At 40.8% G+C, this 18746-nt stretch overlaps 1 protein-coding gene across 1 annotated transcript in view; it reads right to left on the bottom strand.

Annotated features, from left to right (window-relative positions):
- LOC133561705 (mannosyl-oligosaccharide 1,2-alpha-mannosidase IA) overlaps positions 1 to 18746 on the bottom strand; it is a 349703-nt gene that overhangs the window by 166301 nt on the left and 164656 nt on the right. The window contains exon 2 of the mRNA XM_061915171.1: positions 836 to 932. Within this exon, the coding sequence (XP_061771155.1) occupies positions 836 to 932 (97 nt within the window). The remainder of the gene's footprint in view (positions 1 to 835; positions 933 to 18746) is intronic.

Below are 18746 nucleotides of genomic sequence, written 5' to 3'. Positions count from 1 at the left end.
TAAAATCATTTTTAAGGTTGTATTTTTTCTCTAAAATTGTCTTTCTGAAAGTTATAAGAAGCAAAGTAAAAAAAAAAAAAAGAATTTATTTAAACAAGTGAAGACCAAGTCTTTAAAATTTTTTCTTGGATTTTCAAATTCTATTTGAGTTTTGTCTCTCTTTGAATTAAAAATGTCAAGCAAAGCGAAACCAGCTTGCTAGTAAATAAATACAATTGAAAAAATAGAGGCAGCTCACTGGTAAGTGCTGCTATTTGAGCTATTTTTAGAACAGGCCAGCGGGCGACTCATCTGGTCCTTACGGGCGACCTGGTGCCCGCGGGCACCGCGTTGGTGACCCCCTGCTGTATTACTGTAAATGGAAAAACCTGTTTTTTACTATGGTAAAATGTAAAGTTTGTTGTTCTTACTGCGTAACACTTTTAATAGAAAAACTACCATTTTTTAAGGTAAAATTTGCAGTTGTTTTTACAGGGTAGTGCTGTAAATTAATAAAGAAGTACCATTGGTTTTTTTTACAGTAAAATATGCAATTTGTTGTTGTTTACGGTGCATTACTGTAGATGGAAAAACAGTACCGCTGATTTTTCAGGTAAAATATACAGGTGTTTTTACTGTGTATTACTGTAAATGGAAAAAGAATGCCATTGTTTTTTTTTTTACAGTAAAATCTACGGTTGTTTTTACGGTGTATTACTGTAAACGTTGAAACCATTTTATAAAAAGCCATAACCCTCCCATCACTTTTTGAGCCATGTTGCAAAACAGACACATTCTTTTCATTCCTACCGACATCCGGCGTGTTTAAAATAGCATTAAGAAAGTAAACACTCACCAAACATGTTGCCGATATGGCCGTTCTTGGTCAAAGGTCGCAGCTCGTTCTTGCCCCAGGCGTACAGCTTGTAGTTGTCCCAGGCAAACTTCATCATCTGCGGCAAAGACACAGTCGGTGGGTTGATGGCGAGGGTCCTTAAATGTGTGCTAATGACAGGGTTATTGATCGGGAAATCACACATCGCAGAAACCAGGCAGGACGGACGTTTCTAAACTCGACAAACAGATATGACTTTTTAAATTATATATATATATATATATATATATATATATATATATATATTTTTTGGTCCTGTCCAGCTTCACAGGCAAATCATATTTTTGATGTAGAGGGTAGATGCCCATATCGGCTTTTCAGATTTTTTTTTTTTCCTGACCAGCTTCACAGACAAATCATATTTTTGATGTAGAGGGTAGATGCCCATATCGGCTTTTCAGATTTTTTTTTTTGGTCCTGACCAGCTTTTCAGGCAAACGGGACGGCGTGGCGCAGTGGGAGAGTGGCCGTGCGCAACCCGAGGGTCACTGGTTCAAATCCCACCTAGAACCAACCTCGTCACGTCCGTTGTGTCCTGAGCAAGACACTTCACCCTTGCTCCTGATAGTTGCTGGTTGGCGCCTTGCATGGCAGCTCCCTCCATCAGTGTGTGAATGTTTGCGTGGGGAGGGGGGGTAAGCAGCGGTGATGACCAAGAAGAACGCGGAGTTGGAATATAATTACAACACTTATGTGAAGTGAAGTGAATTATATTTATATAGCGCTTTTCTCTAGTGACTCAAAGTACTTTACACAGTGAAACCCAATATTTAAGTTACATTTAAACCAGTGTGGGTGGCACTAGGAGCAGGTGGGTAAAGTGTCTTGCCCAAAGACACAACGGCAGTGACTAGGATGGCGGAAGCGGGAATCGAACCTGCAACCCTCAAGTTGCTGGCACGGCCGCTCTACCAACCGAGCTATGTACATATTTATATACATATTTATAAAATATTTACATATTTATATAATAAGTAACTACAAGCTCCATTCACAGACAGAGTCCCATTGCTTTTATGAGCGGTCGAGCGAGTCAAATACCAATAGAAATATCACTATTGATAATGAACAATACCAAAATGTACCTCTAATATCAACAATACAGTTGTTTAAATGCAACAATACGTATAAGTAATGATAACTAGAGATACAAAAGAAAGCATAAAAATGGAGGGGAAGAAAGAGAAGCAACCTATATTAACCTTGTAGATTGTTATAGTAACAATAGGTTAAGCTTTGTCAGTGTGCCATGTGTTGCTAAGTTTACCGTAGGGCCACAATCTTAATATATGTTTGATGAAACGTGATTATGTGCATGAGTGTATGTATGTATATGTACATGTATGTGTATATGTATGTATGTACAGTAAATGTATATGTACAGTATGTGTATACGCATGTTTGTACAGAGAATGTATATGTACAGTATGTGTATATGTATGTATGTACAGTAAATGTACTTGTGGATGTACATTTGTACATACTCAAAGTTCAAACAAACCCCGTTTCCATATGAGTTGGGAAATTGTGTTCGATGTAAATATAAACGGAATACAATGATTTGCAAATCCTTTTCAACCCATATTCAGTTGAATATGCTACAAAGACAAGATATTTGATGTTCAAACTCATAAACTCAGACCAAAGAATATTTTTCCACTTTGCATTAGTCCATTTTAGATGATCTCGGGCGCAGAGAAGCCGGCGGCGTTTCTGGATGTTGTTGATAAATGGCTTTTGCTTTGCAGTAAATGATTAACTGCAAAAAAAAGTTTTAGAACTTTGTTATAAAAATCTCCTTCCGAGTCTGTCCCTGAGACCCACATTACAGAACATTTATGAACACTAATACCAAAATTCACAATGTCCGAAAGAGTGCTAAAAAAAATGTTGAAGAGGTTAATTTAGCCTACTGACGTGTATTTAGAAATGGTTGATTTATATAGGCTAGTAAGGTAAAGTGTTGTACCTGACAAGTTTCGGCTACTAGCACCCAAACTAGCGCCCCCTAGGAATAAAACAGACAAAACTGCTTTTGGGAAGAAAACACAGACAGAACTGCTTGTAACTTCCGGTAGGAATGTCGTAGAAACATGAAACAAAAACCTCTATGTAGGTCTCACTTGGACCTACATTTCATTCATTGACACCTTTCCGCAAAAATTAACACGCAGTTGGCAATTACCCCTTCAAAACAAAAGTTTTGTAAAAACCTGTCACCTTTTTTCAAACATTATCTCCTCTGAGAGCGTTTCTTGTGTCGGCTTCAAACTACCACAGGAGATAGATGGAGTGAAGTGAATTATATTTATATAGTGCTTTTCTCTAGTGACTCAAAGCGCTTTACATAGTGAAACCCAATATCTATGTTACAATTAAACCATTGTGGGGGGCACTGAGATGGGTAAAGTGTCTTGCTCAAGGACACGACGGCAGTGACTAGGATGGCTGAAGCGGGAATCGAACCTGCAACCCTCAAGTTGCTGGCACGGCAACTCTACCAACCGAGCTATACATCCCACAGGTGAGATTGAACCCTTCTGAGTAAAAGTTGACGAAAAAGTTTTCCTAACTGCTCTTATTTTGATTTTACGAGCCTTCAAAGAACATGCTGTGCTGATGCTGCTGCGCTGCTGCCGTTTCAAGATAAAAGCAGGAAGCACCAGCGTGACCACACAATGCAGAGAAGGTAGGTACTGTGCGGGTAAAGATACGTTGACTGGGTGATAGAAAGAAGCACCAGTGTGACCCCAGGATGCAGGGAAGGTAGCTAACGTGCAGGTAAAGATATTTTATTTTTAGACCAGTTGATCTGCCATTTATTTCCTTTTTCTCCTATGTCCCACTCTCCCTTGTGGAGGGGGTCTGGTCCGATCCTGTGGCCATGTACTGCTCTCCTGTGTATCGGCTGGGGACATCTCTGCGCTGCTGATCCGCCTCCGCTTGGGATGGTTTCCTGCTGGCTCCGCTGTGAACGGGACTCTCGCTGCTGTGTTGGATCCGCTTTGGACTGGACTCTTGCGACTGTGTTGGATCCATTATGGATTGAACTTTCACATGTTAGACCGGCTCGACATTCTTTGCTTTCCTCCTCTCCAAGGTTCTCATAGTCATTATTGTCACCGATGTCCCACTGGGTGTGAGTTTTCCTTGCCCTTATGTGGGCCTACCGAGGATGTCGTTGTGGTTTGTGCAGCCCTTTGAGACACTAGTGATTTAGGGCTATATAAGTAAACATTGATTGATTGATTGATTGAAATGGGTAAAGGCAGGAAACACCTGCAAAAGTCGGTCCTGTCCATCGCTTCTTCCAGCTTTATTTTACTTGTTTTGGAAAGTCTTGACAAGTCACATTTTTTTTTGTTCTATTGGCAGATCATTTTGCTTACTTCAAATAAAATACCCCTCATTTTTGTATTTTTTTTTTCTTGTTTTTGAACACTGACTTTTTGCAGTGCGGGGAAAGGCGAAGTCTGGGCTTTCCTGCTTAAGCCGGAGAAATGGATGGATGGATCTTATATTGTTACCTTATTTTAGGACGGATCATGAAGTTAATTAATGTGTGTTGCTTAACTTTGTTTACACACATGTTCTGAAAAATGTTGCCAGGGCTCTGTGTAAGTGCATGTATATGTAAGTCTAGTACAGTGTTTTTCAACCACTGTGCCGCGGCACACTAGGGTGCCATAAGATACAGTCTGGTGTGCAGCGGGAGATTATCTAATTTCACCTATTTGGGTTAAAAATATGTTTTGCAAAGCAGTTATTGTAGTCTGCAGATGATGTGTTGTTGTTGAGTGTCGGTGCTGTCTAGAGCTCGGCAGAGTAACTGTAAAATACTCTTCCATATCAGTAGGTGGCAGCCGGTAGCTAATTGCTTTGTAGATGTCGGAAACAGCGGGAGGCAGAGTACAGGTAAAATTGTGTCTGATACTCAAACCAAAAATAAACAAAAGGTGAGTACCGCTAAGGTAAGGATTTGAAGCAGAACAAAATTAAAACTGCAAAGTAAACAAAAACAGAATGCTGGACGACAGCAAAGACTTACAGCATGTGGAGCAGATGGCGTCCACAAAGTGCATCCGTAAATGACACAATGAACAATGTCCCCACAAAGACGGGTAGCGTCCGCACAAACAAAATAGTCTTGATTGCGAAAACAAAGCAGGGGCGGGGGGATAGCGTTCAAGGAACACGTGAACCTCCTACAGGAAAATACCGACAAATGAGGAAAAGCCACCAAAATAGGAGCGCAAGACAAGAAGTAAAACAAACTCAAAATAAGTCACGCCGTGATGTGACAGTACTACTTTGAGACAAGAGCTATACTAATGAATTCTAGCTTATGGTTTGAAATCATATCCAACAATTGCGAGAACGATTTCATCGTCAATATCGAGTTTTTTAGTTTTTCAAGTTTTCTGCTGGTGGTGTGGCTCGGGATTTTTTCAAAGACAAAAATGTGCCTTGGTTCAGAAAAGGTTGAAAAACTAGTATATCAAAATCAACATTGTAATAACAGAGGTGTAATACCACCAAGTCAACTACTTTTACTACTAACCTACTGAGTGGCTTAGTGGTTGGAATGTCCGCCCTGAGAAGGGTAGGTTTTGGGTTCAAACCACGGCCGAGTCATACCAAAGACTATAAAAATGGGAGCCATTACCTCCCTGCTTGGCACTCAGCATCAAGGCTTGGAATTGGGGGTTAAATCACCTAAAATGATTCCCGGGCGCTGTCACCGCTGCTGCTCACTGCTCCCCTCACCTCTCAGGTGGTGAACAAGGGCTATGGGTCAAACGCAGAGGACACATTTCACCACACCTTAGAGTGTGTGTGTGTGACACTCATTGGTACTTTAACTTTATTTGGAGTTTATTGTTCACTTTCTGGGTGTAGTTTTCGATCCTGTTTTGCCCTCTTATTTTGTGTTTTTTCACTTCCTGTTTTCCCCTTTCCTGACACTTTTCCCCCTCACCTGTTTTCTGTTTGTAATTAGCAATATTTAAGTTGAGCTATTGGTTCGTGGGGACGTTATTCTCTATTCCCTGGTGACTATAGACCGGGGGTCGGCAACCCGCGGCTCTTTAGCACCGCCCTAGTGGCTCTCTGGAGCTTTTTCAAAAATGTATGAAAAATGGAAAAAAGATTATATTTTTTGTTTTAATATAGTTTCTGCAGGAGGACAAACATGACACAAAACTCCCTAATTGTTACAAAGCACACTGTTTATATTAAACATGCTTCACAGATTCGATATTTGGCGAGCGCCGTTTTGTCCTACTAATTTTGGCGGTCTTTGAACTCACCCTAGTTTGTTTACATGTACAACTTTCTCCGACTTTCTAGGACGTGTTTTATGCCACTTCTTTTTCTGTCTCATTTTGTCCACCAAACTTATAATGTTGTGCGTGAATGCACAAAAGTGAGTTTTGTTGATGTTTTTGACTTGTGTGGAGTGCGAATCAGACATATTTGGTCCCTGCATGACTGCGAGCTAATCGATGCTAACATGCTATTTAGGCTAGCTATACGTACAAATTGCATCATTATGCCTCATTTGTAGCTATATTTGAGCTCATTTAGTTTCCTTTAAGTCCCCTTAATTCAATTTATATCTCATGAGACACTATCTGTATGTAATATGGCTTTTAAATTTGTTTTGCGGCGCCAGGCATTTTTGGTTTTGTATTTTTGGTCCAATATGGCTCTTTCAACATTTTGGGTTGCCGACCCCTGCTATAGACGATCCCGTTTGATGCAAAGTTCTAGTACGCACGTACTTTGTGGACGCCATCTGCTCACACATTCCTAGTAAGTGTTTTTTGCTGTGTTCCAGCATTTTGTTTTATTTCCCCTCACAGTCTGTCCGTTCAAAGAAATTTTTTGTTGATAAATCCCCTTCCTCTGGATTTTAAAAACACTACAAACATTGTCGTCTTTTACGACGCCCCGCTTGACTGTCATTTGCACATGATTAAACGCTACAGAAGAATATAAATTTATGTACAAAAAACGTTTTTGGTTATTTCTATGAAATGTATGTGCCTCTAAGGACCTCACTGTAGGCTTCGTAAGTACATTTTAACTGTAAACTAAAATATAAATGAATGCTAATTTCTATATAAATGAGAATTGATAAGAGGACCAGTAGAATTTAATGTGTAAAACAGGAGTGGCCACACTTTTCCTGCAGGCAAGCAGGTGGAGGGGATTTTATTTATGAAATAAGTTAAAGGTGTTTAATAATAATACAAGCATGTTTAACAAAAAAACAAACAAACAAAAAATTGTCTCGCCTTCCTGTCGGTCGTTTTTTCTTAATAATGATCTGGCAGCAGCCTGCGTCATCTCACTAGACTCTCGGGTGCTGTTAATGTCAATCAAGTGGCCAAAGTCACGTCTTGAAGATTGACTATCGCTTATTTTTAGCTCTATTTTTTAATGGCTGGCTGGCGATGGACTGACACACCCTCCGCCATCCACGTAATGAGCCCCCCTGGTGTAATCGGAACCGGAAATATCTCATCAATACCCACCCCTACTCTTGGATAAGAGATTTTAATGTCAATTAGGGTTTTTTCCCCCTTGGTTAAATACAGGATATTGATTGATTGACTTCCAGTCTGGACGCCAGTTGTTTTAAGACAAAAAAAAAAAAAAAAATACGCTAAGTAGTTGGAAAGTCGCCAGGTTGAGCGAGAAAGTTGCCAGATGCTGTATTCAGTTTGTGAGATCACTGTCGACTTTCTGAAAGGCCAGAAAAACTACGACCAGCCGGGGGCAGCCAATTACTCATCGTTAAATGAACGCATGAATAATGATGCGTCACGACTATCAACATGGAGGTGGAATTTGCCGAGCTGAGAAAGAAAACAACAATTGATTTGGTTTTTGGCCCATGATCTACCTTTCTAGAAAACCCAAAAACAGTGAAGTTGGCACCTTGTGTAGTTCCTAAATAAAAACAGAATACAATGGTTTGCTCCCAAAAGCTGCATGTACCTTTCAGCATTAATGGTGCCTTCACAGATGAGCTCGGGCCCAGCGAAGCCAGCGGTGTTTCTGGGTGTTGTTGATAAATGGCTGTGGCTTTGCATAGTACAGTTTTAACTTGCACTTACAGATGGAGTGACCAGCTGTAGTTACTGACAGAGGTTTTCTGAAGTGTTCCTGAGCCCATGTGGTGATATCCTTTACACACTGATGTCGCTTTTTCATTAAGTACCGCCAGAGGGATCCAAAATGCGTAATATCATGGCTTACATGATATTACAACAATTGAGTTGGTTCTTGGCCCATGATCTACCTTTCTAGGAAATCCAAAAACAGTGAAGTTGGCACATTGTGTAGTTCCTAAATAAAAACAGAATACAATGATTTGCTCCCAAACGCTGTATGTACCTTTCAGCATTAACGGGGCCTTCACAGATGTGTAAGTTACCCATGCCTTGGGCACTAATGCACCCCCATACCATCACACATGCTGGCTTTTACAGTTTCACCCTATAACAATCCGGATGGTTCTTTTCCTCTTTGGTCCGGAGGACACAACGTCCACAGTCTCCAAAAACAAATTTTAAATGTGGACTCGTCAGACCACAGAGGATTTTTCCACTTTGCATCTTAGCGTTTCTGGGTGTTTGATAAATGGCTGTGGCTTTGCATAGTAGAGTTTTAACTTGCACTTACAGATGTAGCGACCAACTGTAGTTACTGACAGAGGTTTTCTGAAGTGTTCCTGAGCCCATGTGGTGATATCCTTGACACACTGATGTCGCTTTTTCATGCAGTACATGCTGACTTTTAGACTTTCACCCTAGAACAATCCGGGTGGTTCTTTTCCTCTTCGGTCCGGAGGACACGACATCCACAGTCTCCAAAAACAAATTTTAAATGTGGACTCGTCAGACCAAGGAAGACTTTTCCACTTTGCATCTTAGATAAGCTCGGGCCCAGCGAAGCCGGCGGCGTTTCTGGGTGTTGTTGATAAATGGCTGTGGCTTTGCATAGCAGAGTTTTAACTTGCACTTACAGATGGAGCGACCAGCTGTAGTTATTGACAGTGTGGTGAACTGAATTTTCACGTCATGTTGACTCTCGCTCTCGCCCACATTCTGGAGTTCAGCTGACGCTGGGCAATCTTGCACACCTGAACTTGATTAAAGGTGGCCTATTTAGTCTGGGTGCTGACGGCTTTGTTTCCACTGCAAGTTTCAACTCGCATGTGTCTTGGCCTCCTTCACACTAGCAGTCTTTCTAGTCCGCCTCTTGCGCCTCTCAGGTTTGCCTATTATATCCTAGCTTTGTCTAGCACCTTTAGTTAGCATTTTGTTTCTTTGTTTTACTTCGTTTTTTTAAGTAAATTATCCTAGCTTCGTCTAGCGTCCTCATTTTTGTACTTTGTACCCCTGTTTGGTATTTTTCCCAGCCTGTATTGTTCCTAGCTTTGTCTAGCGCTTTCTGTTCTATTTTTGGTTGTTTGATATAGTTGTTCTTCATGGAGTGTTTTTGTATTTCCACCATCGCCTTTTGTTTTGGCTACGTCCCACTTCCACCAAAATAAAAGGAAGAACTTTACTATAACCAAAATACGTCTCTGCATCCTTGGGATCCACTCTCATATTTTGTAACAGACAGAGGTTTTCTGAAGCGTTCCTGAGCCGATGTGGTGATATCCTTTACACACTGATGCCGCTTTTTCGTGCAGTACAGCCTGAGGGATTCAAAATGCGTAATATCATGGCTTACATGCAGTGATTTCTCCAGATTCTCTGAACCTTTTGATGATATTACGGAGCGTGGATGGTGAAATCCCTAAATTCCTTGCTGCTTGAGAAATGTTGTTCTTAAACAATTTGCTCAGGCATTTTTTGAAAAAGTGGCGACCCTAGGCCCCTCCTTGTTTGTGAACGACTGAGCATTTCATGGAAGCTGCTTTTATACCCAATCAGGGCACCCACCTGTTCACAATTAGCCTGTTCACCTGTGGGTTTTTCAAAAATGAGTGTTTGATGAGCATCCCTCAACTTTCTCAGTCTTTTTCGCCACTCGTGCCAGCTTTTTTGAGACATGTTGCAGGACTCAAACTCCAAATGAGCTAATATTTGCAAAAAATAACAAACATTTTCCAGTTTGAATGTTAAATATCTTGTCCTTCAGGTCTATTCAATTGAATATAAGTTGAAAAAGGATTTGCAAATCATTGCATTCTCTTGTTATTTACCATTTACACAAAGTGACAACTTCACTGCTTTTGGCTTTTCTATAAAGTCTGAAGGATATGGTCTTTTTCGAAATAATCCTGCTTCGAAGCAAAAACCCAGGCAATAAGAACACCGCCGCCGCCGCCTCATTACCATGACAACCTGCCGAACATAAGAAAAGGTGTGACGACCATGTTCAACTTCACCCCATCAAAAAAACACAAGAACGTCAGCTTTTTTTTTCCTTTTTATTTGAAACCATCTTTTTTGTATTCAGAGCCCGTCTCAGCCTCCCGGCGGCTTTGGAAGCAGAAAAGAACAAAAGTGATAAGAAGTGGGGAAAAAAAAAAAAAAAGTATTAGCGACTGACAGATATATTTTTTTCTTTCAAGGTCGTATAAAAGTGCACTGTCATCAAGTTGAACCTGACGGCATTCATCATTATTAGTGTCGCCTTCCATTAATTAATTAGGTCGAAAATATAATCAATAGTGTGTCCGTAATCACCTTTTTTGGTAGCAAACAGAAGTTGCCGCTAACGACTAATCTTTAGACTAATCATTTAAATAGTCGACTAAAAAAAAGTATGCGGGCTATAGAGCGTTTTCCGTTCGGGCTCCAGTACTCTGGAATGCCCTCCCGGTAACAGTTCGAGATGCTACCTCAGTAGAAGCATTTAAGTCTCACCTTAAAACTCATCTGTATACTCTAGCCTTTAAATAGACCTTTTTAGACCAGTTGATCTGCCGCTTCTTTTCTTTATCCTATGTCCCCCCCTCCCTTGTGGAGGGGGGTCCGGTCCGATGACCATGGATGAAGTACTGGCTGTCCAGAGTCGAGACCCAGGATGGACCGCTCGCCTGTATCGGTTGGGGACATCTCTACGCTGCTGATCCGCCTCCGCTTGGGAGGGTCTCCTGTGGACGGGACTCTCGCTGCTGTCTTGGATCCGCTTGAACTGAACTCTCGCGGCTGTGTTGGAGCCACTATGGATTGAACTTTCACAGTATCATGTTACACCCGCTCGACATCCATTGCTTTCGGTCCCCTAGAGGGGGGGGGGGGGGGGGGGGGAGAAGTTGCCCACATCTGAGGTCCTCTCCAAGGTTTCTCATAGTCAGCATTGTCACTAGCCTCCCACTGGATGTGAATTCTCCCTGCCCACTGGGTGTGAGTTTTCCTTGCCCTTTTGTGGGTTCTTCCGAGGATGTTGTAGTTGTAATGATTTGTGCAGTCCTTTGAAACATTTGTGATTTGGGGCTATATAAATAAACATTGATTGATTGATTGATTGATTGATTGACTAATTTAAACGACTCACCGCGAATTCTGAACTATAAACCACAGTTTATGGATTTTTTTGTTTTTTCCCCACTAATTGCTATGTTTTGTTTTCATTAATTTTCATTAAAAAGTGTGTTATTGTTTGTCTTTACAACTTCGCCCCACTGCGGGTGGGAAATGCAACTCCTGTTTGGCCTTGGATTGAAAGTAAAACCGTCCATAATGTTCATGCTCGAAAGGATTCTTCATTCAACGTTTGTAAGTTTTACAATAGAACTAAAACAATTCATACTTACTTAAACCGTTCTATGGTATGTCTATGGGAATGTTTTTGTGGAGAGGCGTGGCCAGCAGTCCGACAGCGAGGCAGGCCATACCCTCCCTTGATTTACTGTACAGTGCCAGGTGCCTCAAAAAGGCTCGAAACATCATAAAGGACCCATCTCACCCTGGACATAAATTTTTTGAACTGATGCCCTCAGGCAGGCGATACAGAACAATAAAATGCGGGACAAACCGTTTTTAAGAACACTTTTACCCGAGAGCAATAGTGTCGCTGAACACAAGACGACAATAATGACGACAATGTGAGACTGTTTCCATGAATTGGGAAATTGTGTTGGATGTAAATATAAACGGAATACAATGATTTGCAAATCATTTTCAACCCATATTCAGTTGAATATGCTGAAAAGACAACATATTTGATGATCAAACTGATAAACATTTTATTTTTTTTTGCAAATAATGATTAGATCGCAATTTTCACCAGTCCTGATGTGTGTGTCAAATTTGGTGAGTTTTGAAGCATGTTAAGGGGGTCAAATTACAGCTCAAAGAGGTCGCGGTATAATAATAAAAAAAGAATAAAGAATATTAATAAAACGCGAGAAATTTAATAGGGTCCTGTGTCCCAAAGGGACATCGGCATACTTGCCAACCCTACCGGATTTTCCAGGAGACTCCCGGAATTCAGCGCCTCTCCCGAAAACCTCCCGGGACAAATTTTCTCCCGAAATTCCGGCGGAGCTGGAAACCACGCCCCCTCCAGCTCCATGCAGACCTGACTCAATGTCGTGACCCTCTTAAACAGGACAATACTGCCATCTACTGTACATAGAATAGAATTTAAATATATTCTACATTTAAGTGCAGTCAAGGAACATGCATTAGGGGGTCTGTTCTGAAACCCACAGTAAAGAGACATAACTTCATCACGTCGCCTGGTTATTGACTCCAACCCAATATATTACACCGTCGACGAGCAAAATGAAGAAATACGCTTGCAAGTTCCAGAACGATTGGAAACAAGAATTTCAGTTTATCCAGGAGAGTTCGAAGGGGAAGGGGTATGTTGCCTGTAAATTTTGTAATACAGACTTCTCCAATGAACACGGCGGCCGAACGAATATACTCAGCCATGAACGGTCAGCGAAGCACAAGGCCACCTCGCAAAATGGAGACCCGATGGTGTAACTTATGCTGAGACAAAGATGGCTATGCTGATAGCTGGAAGCAACATCCCGTTCTCATTTGCGGATGTCTACAACAAATCCGTGAAGGAAGTTCCCGGATTCGGAGATCGCTCGCCAATACGCAAATACACAACAAAGCTTACTCAAATAGTGAAAGGTACGTGTTGTTGTTTTTTTCTTAGTAACCAGCAAGCACAGTACAGTTAGTAGAAAAACTGTGTTTTTATTACTGTGCATTTGATAGGTGCCGACTGAAATTCAACTATTTATTTTATTTATATATATATAATAAAATAACTATATATATAGCTAGAATTCACGGAAAGTCAACTATTTCATATATATATATATATATATATATATATATATATATATATATATATATATATATATATATATGAAATACTCGAGTTGGTGAATTATACGCCACCCCTCTTAACCACGCCCTCCGCAACCCCCCTCCTGATATTGGAGGTCTCAAGGTTGGCAAGTATAGACATCGGTCCCGCAAAAACAGTAGATTTTACAGTAAAATTCTGTCTGCTGAGCTTCCAGTTGTTTTTTTACTGTAAAATGTGCAGAAGGTTGTTCCATAACAATGTCCATGTCACTCCTGTGTAAAAGGCACGGGTGGAAAAATGCCGGCTTTTCTGTTTTCCGCAGTTGTGACGGTACAGGAGTCATTGCTGTGCATGAAAGAGGCTCCTGTATGCTTTATAAAAGTGTCAGGTCTCCAGTCAAGGTGAGAACTCTGCGGGGGGGCCACGTTCCTCTCAGAGGGGGCAACTTCCATCCCGCCAAAGTCAGCATGGATCCAAAGTTTCATTTAGGGAAACATCACACCTCACGCCAGTCAGAGGTGTAACCCCCTCAAATCCTCAATTTTATACTCCACCAACTTTCATTCCGAAACAACTTTCAACCCCCTCGTGACTTGAAAAAGACCTTGGGAGGTAGAAGGAATACACAATCGCTACAAAGCAGTCAACAGTTCCTGAAACGCCATGGCGGCGGTTACTGTACTTCTGCCCAGCGCTCACACTTACAAAAGTGTGGGGGACGTGCGGGATGTAGATGAGCGACACAGGTGGGTGTACATAAATAAAAAGGTGATGTTGAGGAAAAAAGATCCCACGCACATTGACAGATGCAAATAACAACAACATGCATTATTAGGGAGCGAGGACCCTATTGTATTTCTGAGGTTTTATTATTATTATACCGCCGCCTCTTTGGACTGTAATTTGAACCCCTTAACATGCTTCAAAGTGCAAGTTAAAGCTCTACTATGCAAAGCGAAAGCCATTTATCAACAACATCCAGAAACGCCGAGCTATCATTTGACCCCCTTAACATGCTTCAAAACTCACCAAATTTAACACACACATCAGGACTGGCAAAAATTGCCATCGAATAAAAAAATAAAAAATAAACTCAAAATTGCACTCTAGCGCCCCATAGGAAAAAAACACGGACAAAACTGCTTGTAACTTATGTTAGGAATGTCGTAGATACATGAAACAAAAACCTCTATGTATGTCTCACTTAGACTTACATTTCATTCACTTACATCCTTCAGCAAAAATCAACAGGAAGTTGGCAAAAAACCCCTTCAAAACAAAAGTTTCCTAAAAAAATGTCATTTTTTCCCTCTTTGAGCTGAAATTTGACCCCCTTAAAATGCTTCAAAACTCACCAAACTCAACACACACATCAGGACTAGCGAAAATTGCAATCTAATCAAAAAACCAAAATTTAAAATTGCGCTCTAGCGCCCCCTAGAAATAAAACACTGACAAAACTGCTCCTAGGAAGAAAACACAGACACAACTGCTTGTAACTTCCAGTAGGAATGTCGTAGAAACATGAACAAAAATCTCTATGTAGGTCTCACTTAGACATACATTTCATTCATTGACATCCATCAGCAAAAATCAACAGGAAGTTGGCAATTACCCCTTCAAAACAAATTATTTGTAAAAACCTGTCACCTTTTTTCAAACATTATCTCCTCTGAGCGCGTTTGTTGTGTCTGCTTCAAACTCGCACAGGAAAGAGATTAAACCCTTCTGATTAAAAGTTGTGCAAAGAGATTTTCTAACTGCTTCGGTTTTGATTTTACGAGCCTTCAAAGATCCGCTGCGCTGATGCCGTCTCAAGGTGGCTGCTTGAAAGCAGGAAGCACCAGCGTGACTCCAGGAAACAGGGAAGGTAGGTAATGTGCAGGTAAAGATATGTTGTCTGGGTGATGGCAGAAGGCACCAGCGTGTATGGGTGAAAGAAAGAAGCACCAGTGTGACCCCAGGATGCAGGGAAGGTAGGTAACCTGCAGGTAAAGATATGTTGAATGGGTAAAGGCAGGAAACACCAGCAAAAGTTGGTTCTGTCCATCGCTGTTTGCAACTTTAATTATTATTATTATTATTAATATTATTAAGGTGGGTTAAGTTACTTTATTAGTGCCCAAAGAAAAACCCTTTTCAGCCAGAAAGATCAGCACATCTATTAGAAATATACAGGGAAAGGTCAAATAACTATTTACATTGCACATTATTACTATTATTATTTTTCAATATTAACGGTTGTTACTTTATAAATGACTAATAAAAAAGCTGATTTACAGATGATGATCAGGATATCTGATGTTAACATAAAGGGAAAAGTCAAGTAATTTTAAATTTTTTACATATCACATTATTATTGTTAGTTTGAATTATTATTAATTTTATTATGGGTTAGGTTTCTTTATTCCAAAGGTAGGAAAGACATAAAAAATCATACAAAAAAGTTTGTTCATTTTGACTTTTCATACATATATATATGTATATATATATATATATATATATATATATATATATATATATATATATACATATATATATATACATATATATATATATATATATATATATATATATATATATATATATATATATATATATATATATATAAAACACATGATGACGGTGAAATTTTACTATAGAACAGAGCGGTCAAGCGAACACGGTTGGATTGGACCGCACACACAAAGTACAGTGTATTATGCAGCGATCATTTGGAAGGACCGTGTTTCGAAGAGGGTCTCTTGCGAATGGCAGAGATGGGTATCACTACCACCCGTCGACCGGTGCTGAAGAAAGGTGCGGGGCCGACCTTCAGGTTGTACAGGTACGACCATGTAATCTCACTAAAACACTAGTAACACAATAAGCAGATAAGGGATTTTCCAGAATTATCCTAGTAAATGTGTCTAATAACATCTGAATCGCTCCCACTGCCGCCGCCTGGAGCTGTCGCCTTTTTTTTTTTTTTGTACTTCACTCTAACTTTCCTCATCGACCAATATTTCATCCTTGCTCAAAATAATGGGGGAATCGTCGCTTTCTCAGTCCGAATCGCTCTCGCTGCTGGTGGCCATGATTGTAAACAATGTTCAGATGTGAGGAGCTCCACAACCTGTGACGTCACGCGCACATCGTCTGCTACTTCCGGTACAGGCAAGGCTTTTTTATTAGCGACCAAAAGTTGCCAACTTTATCGTGGATGTTCTCTACTAAATCCTTTCAGCAAAAATATGGCAATATCGCTAAATGATCAAGTATGACACATAGAATGGACCCCGTTTAAATAAGAAAATCGCATTTCAGTAGGCCTTTAAATGATGGACGCTCTGCAGTCCTGGTAATGATCAGTACTGGTACTCCCGTCACACACCCAGGGGAGGTCAATTAGCTTTTCCTTCAAAACTAATTAGTAAGAATAAGAACGGTCATTATCCTCATAAAGAGGCGTGTCGTGGCAATGTTTGGACCCAACATTTCACAATAAAACATCTTTGAAAAGGCCACATGATGCATTTGGTGGAGTGAGGCGCTAAAGAAAAATGTCCAAAGTCTTCCGGTCTCCATGGTAACTGCACATGAGCAGCAGGTATGAAGCTGTAGGAGCAACACTGCTAAGACTTCCTGGCTTCCAAGGGTTCACAACATCAATCACTTTCCGAGGTTTCGGGACTTCACTTTGCAGCTTTTCACTTCCACATTTCATCTGACCTTCAAGGGTCAACTGGAACAAAGGAGCTTAAGGGAAATTTATACGTACACTCTTGACACTTCTCACAACCTTTTTTTTTTTACAGCTTCACCCCGCTTATCACCGAGCTCGATGATGGATCGCGCCTCCAAAGTAGCCTCGTAACGCCGAAATGAAAGTAAACAATCGGCCGTCACAGTCAACTTCCTTTAACGAGCGGCATCATTACATCCACTTCCTGTCTGATAAAAGCACCGGCGGTGCCGACTCAGCACCGAGCTTCTAAATCACACCTTCCCAGTCTTCCGAACAAACTACAAGTCATCGATTTCGGCCGGAAAAATGTTCAACCTTCGACGGAGCTCTTTGAAGTGAAACTCCCGACCGATCTGCTTCAATTTGATCAACAAAATGTTTCCTCCTCAGTCCCGTTCAGCCTGGTGGTCCAAACGCTTCGGAAGATGAGCTGGCGTACCTTTTATGACCATTACCTTTTATGACGACTGGACAAATGGACAAGTACCGTCCCAGCAGGCACAAGACGACGAAACTACGTTGAGAACTGGTGGAAAGAGGTCCTGACGTTGAGCAACTCAGACATGACGTTGAAACAACATGCTTATTGGCGACGTTTAATCAAAATCAGGTCATTTTCCAACCAACATTATACACCGTTTCCATATGAGTTGGGAAATTGTGTTAGATGTAAATATAAACCGAATACAATGATTTGCAAATCCTTTTCAACCCATATTCAGTACGAAGAAAACATATTTGATGTTCAAACTCATAAACTATATATTTTTTTGCAAATAATAATTAACTTAGAATATCATGGCTGCAACACGTGCCAAAGTAGTTGGGAAAGGGCATGTTCACCACTGTGTTACATCACCTTTTCTTTTAACAACACTCAATAAACGTTTGGGAACTGAGGAAACTAATTGTTGAAGCTTTGAAAGTGGAATTCTTTACCATTCTTGTTTTATGTAGAGCTTCAGTCGTTCAACAGTCTTGTTGTCGTATTTTACGCTTCAGAATGCGCCACACATTTCCCATGGGAGACAGGTCTGGACTGCAGGTGGGGCAGGAAAGTACCCGCACTCTTTTACTACGAAGCCACGCTGTTGTAACACGTGGCTTGGCATTGTCTTGCTGAAATAAGCAGGGGTGTCCATGATAACGTTGCTTGGATGACAATATATGATGCTCCAAAACCTGTATGGACCATTCAGCATTAATGGTGCCTTCACAGATGTGTAAGTTACCCATGCCTTGGGCACTAATGCACTCCCATACCATCACAGATGCTGGCTTTTGAACTTTGCGCCTATAACAATCCGGATAGTTATTTTCCTCTTTGTTCCGGAGGACACCACGTCCACAGTTTCCAAATATAATTTGAAATGTGGACTAGTCAGACCACAGAACACTTTTCCACTTTGCATCAGTCCATCTTAGATGAGCTCAGGCCCAGCGAAACCAGCGGCGTTCCTGGGTGTTGTTGATAAATGGGTATTGCTTTGCATAGTAGAGTTTTAACTTGCACTTACAGATGTAGCGACCAACTGTAGTTACTGACAGTGGTTTTATGAAGTGTTCCTGAGCCAATGTAGGGATATCCTTTACACACTGATGCCTGAGGGATCAAAGATCTGTTATATCATGGCTTACGTGCAGTGATTTCTCTAGATTCTCTGAACCTTTTGATGATTTTACGGACCGTAGATGATAAAATCCCTAAATTCCTTGCAATAGCTCGTTGAGAAATGTTGTTCTAAAACTGCTCGACAATTTTCTTTACAAAGTGGTGACCCTCACCCCATCCTTGTTTGTGAATTACTTAGCATTTCATGGAAGCTGCTTTTATACCCA

The sequence above is a fragment of the Nerophis ophidion genome, linkage group LG11, assembly GCF_033978795.1.
Source record: "Nerophis ophidion isolate RoL-2023_Sa linkage group LG11, RoL_Noph_v1.0, whole genome shotgun sequence".
Lineage (NCBI taxonomy): Eukaryota > Metazoa > Chordata > Actinopteri > Syngnathiformes > Syngnathidae > Nerophis > Nerophis ophidion.
The sequence above is the reverse complement of the archived record's forward strand: the minus strand, read 5'-3'. Positions and strand labels throughout refer to the sequence as shown.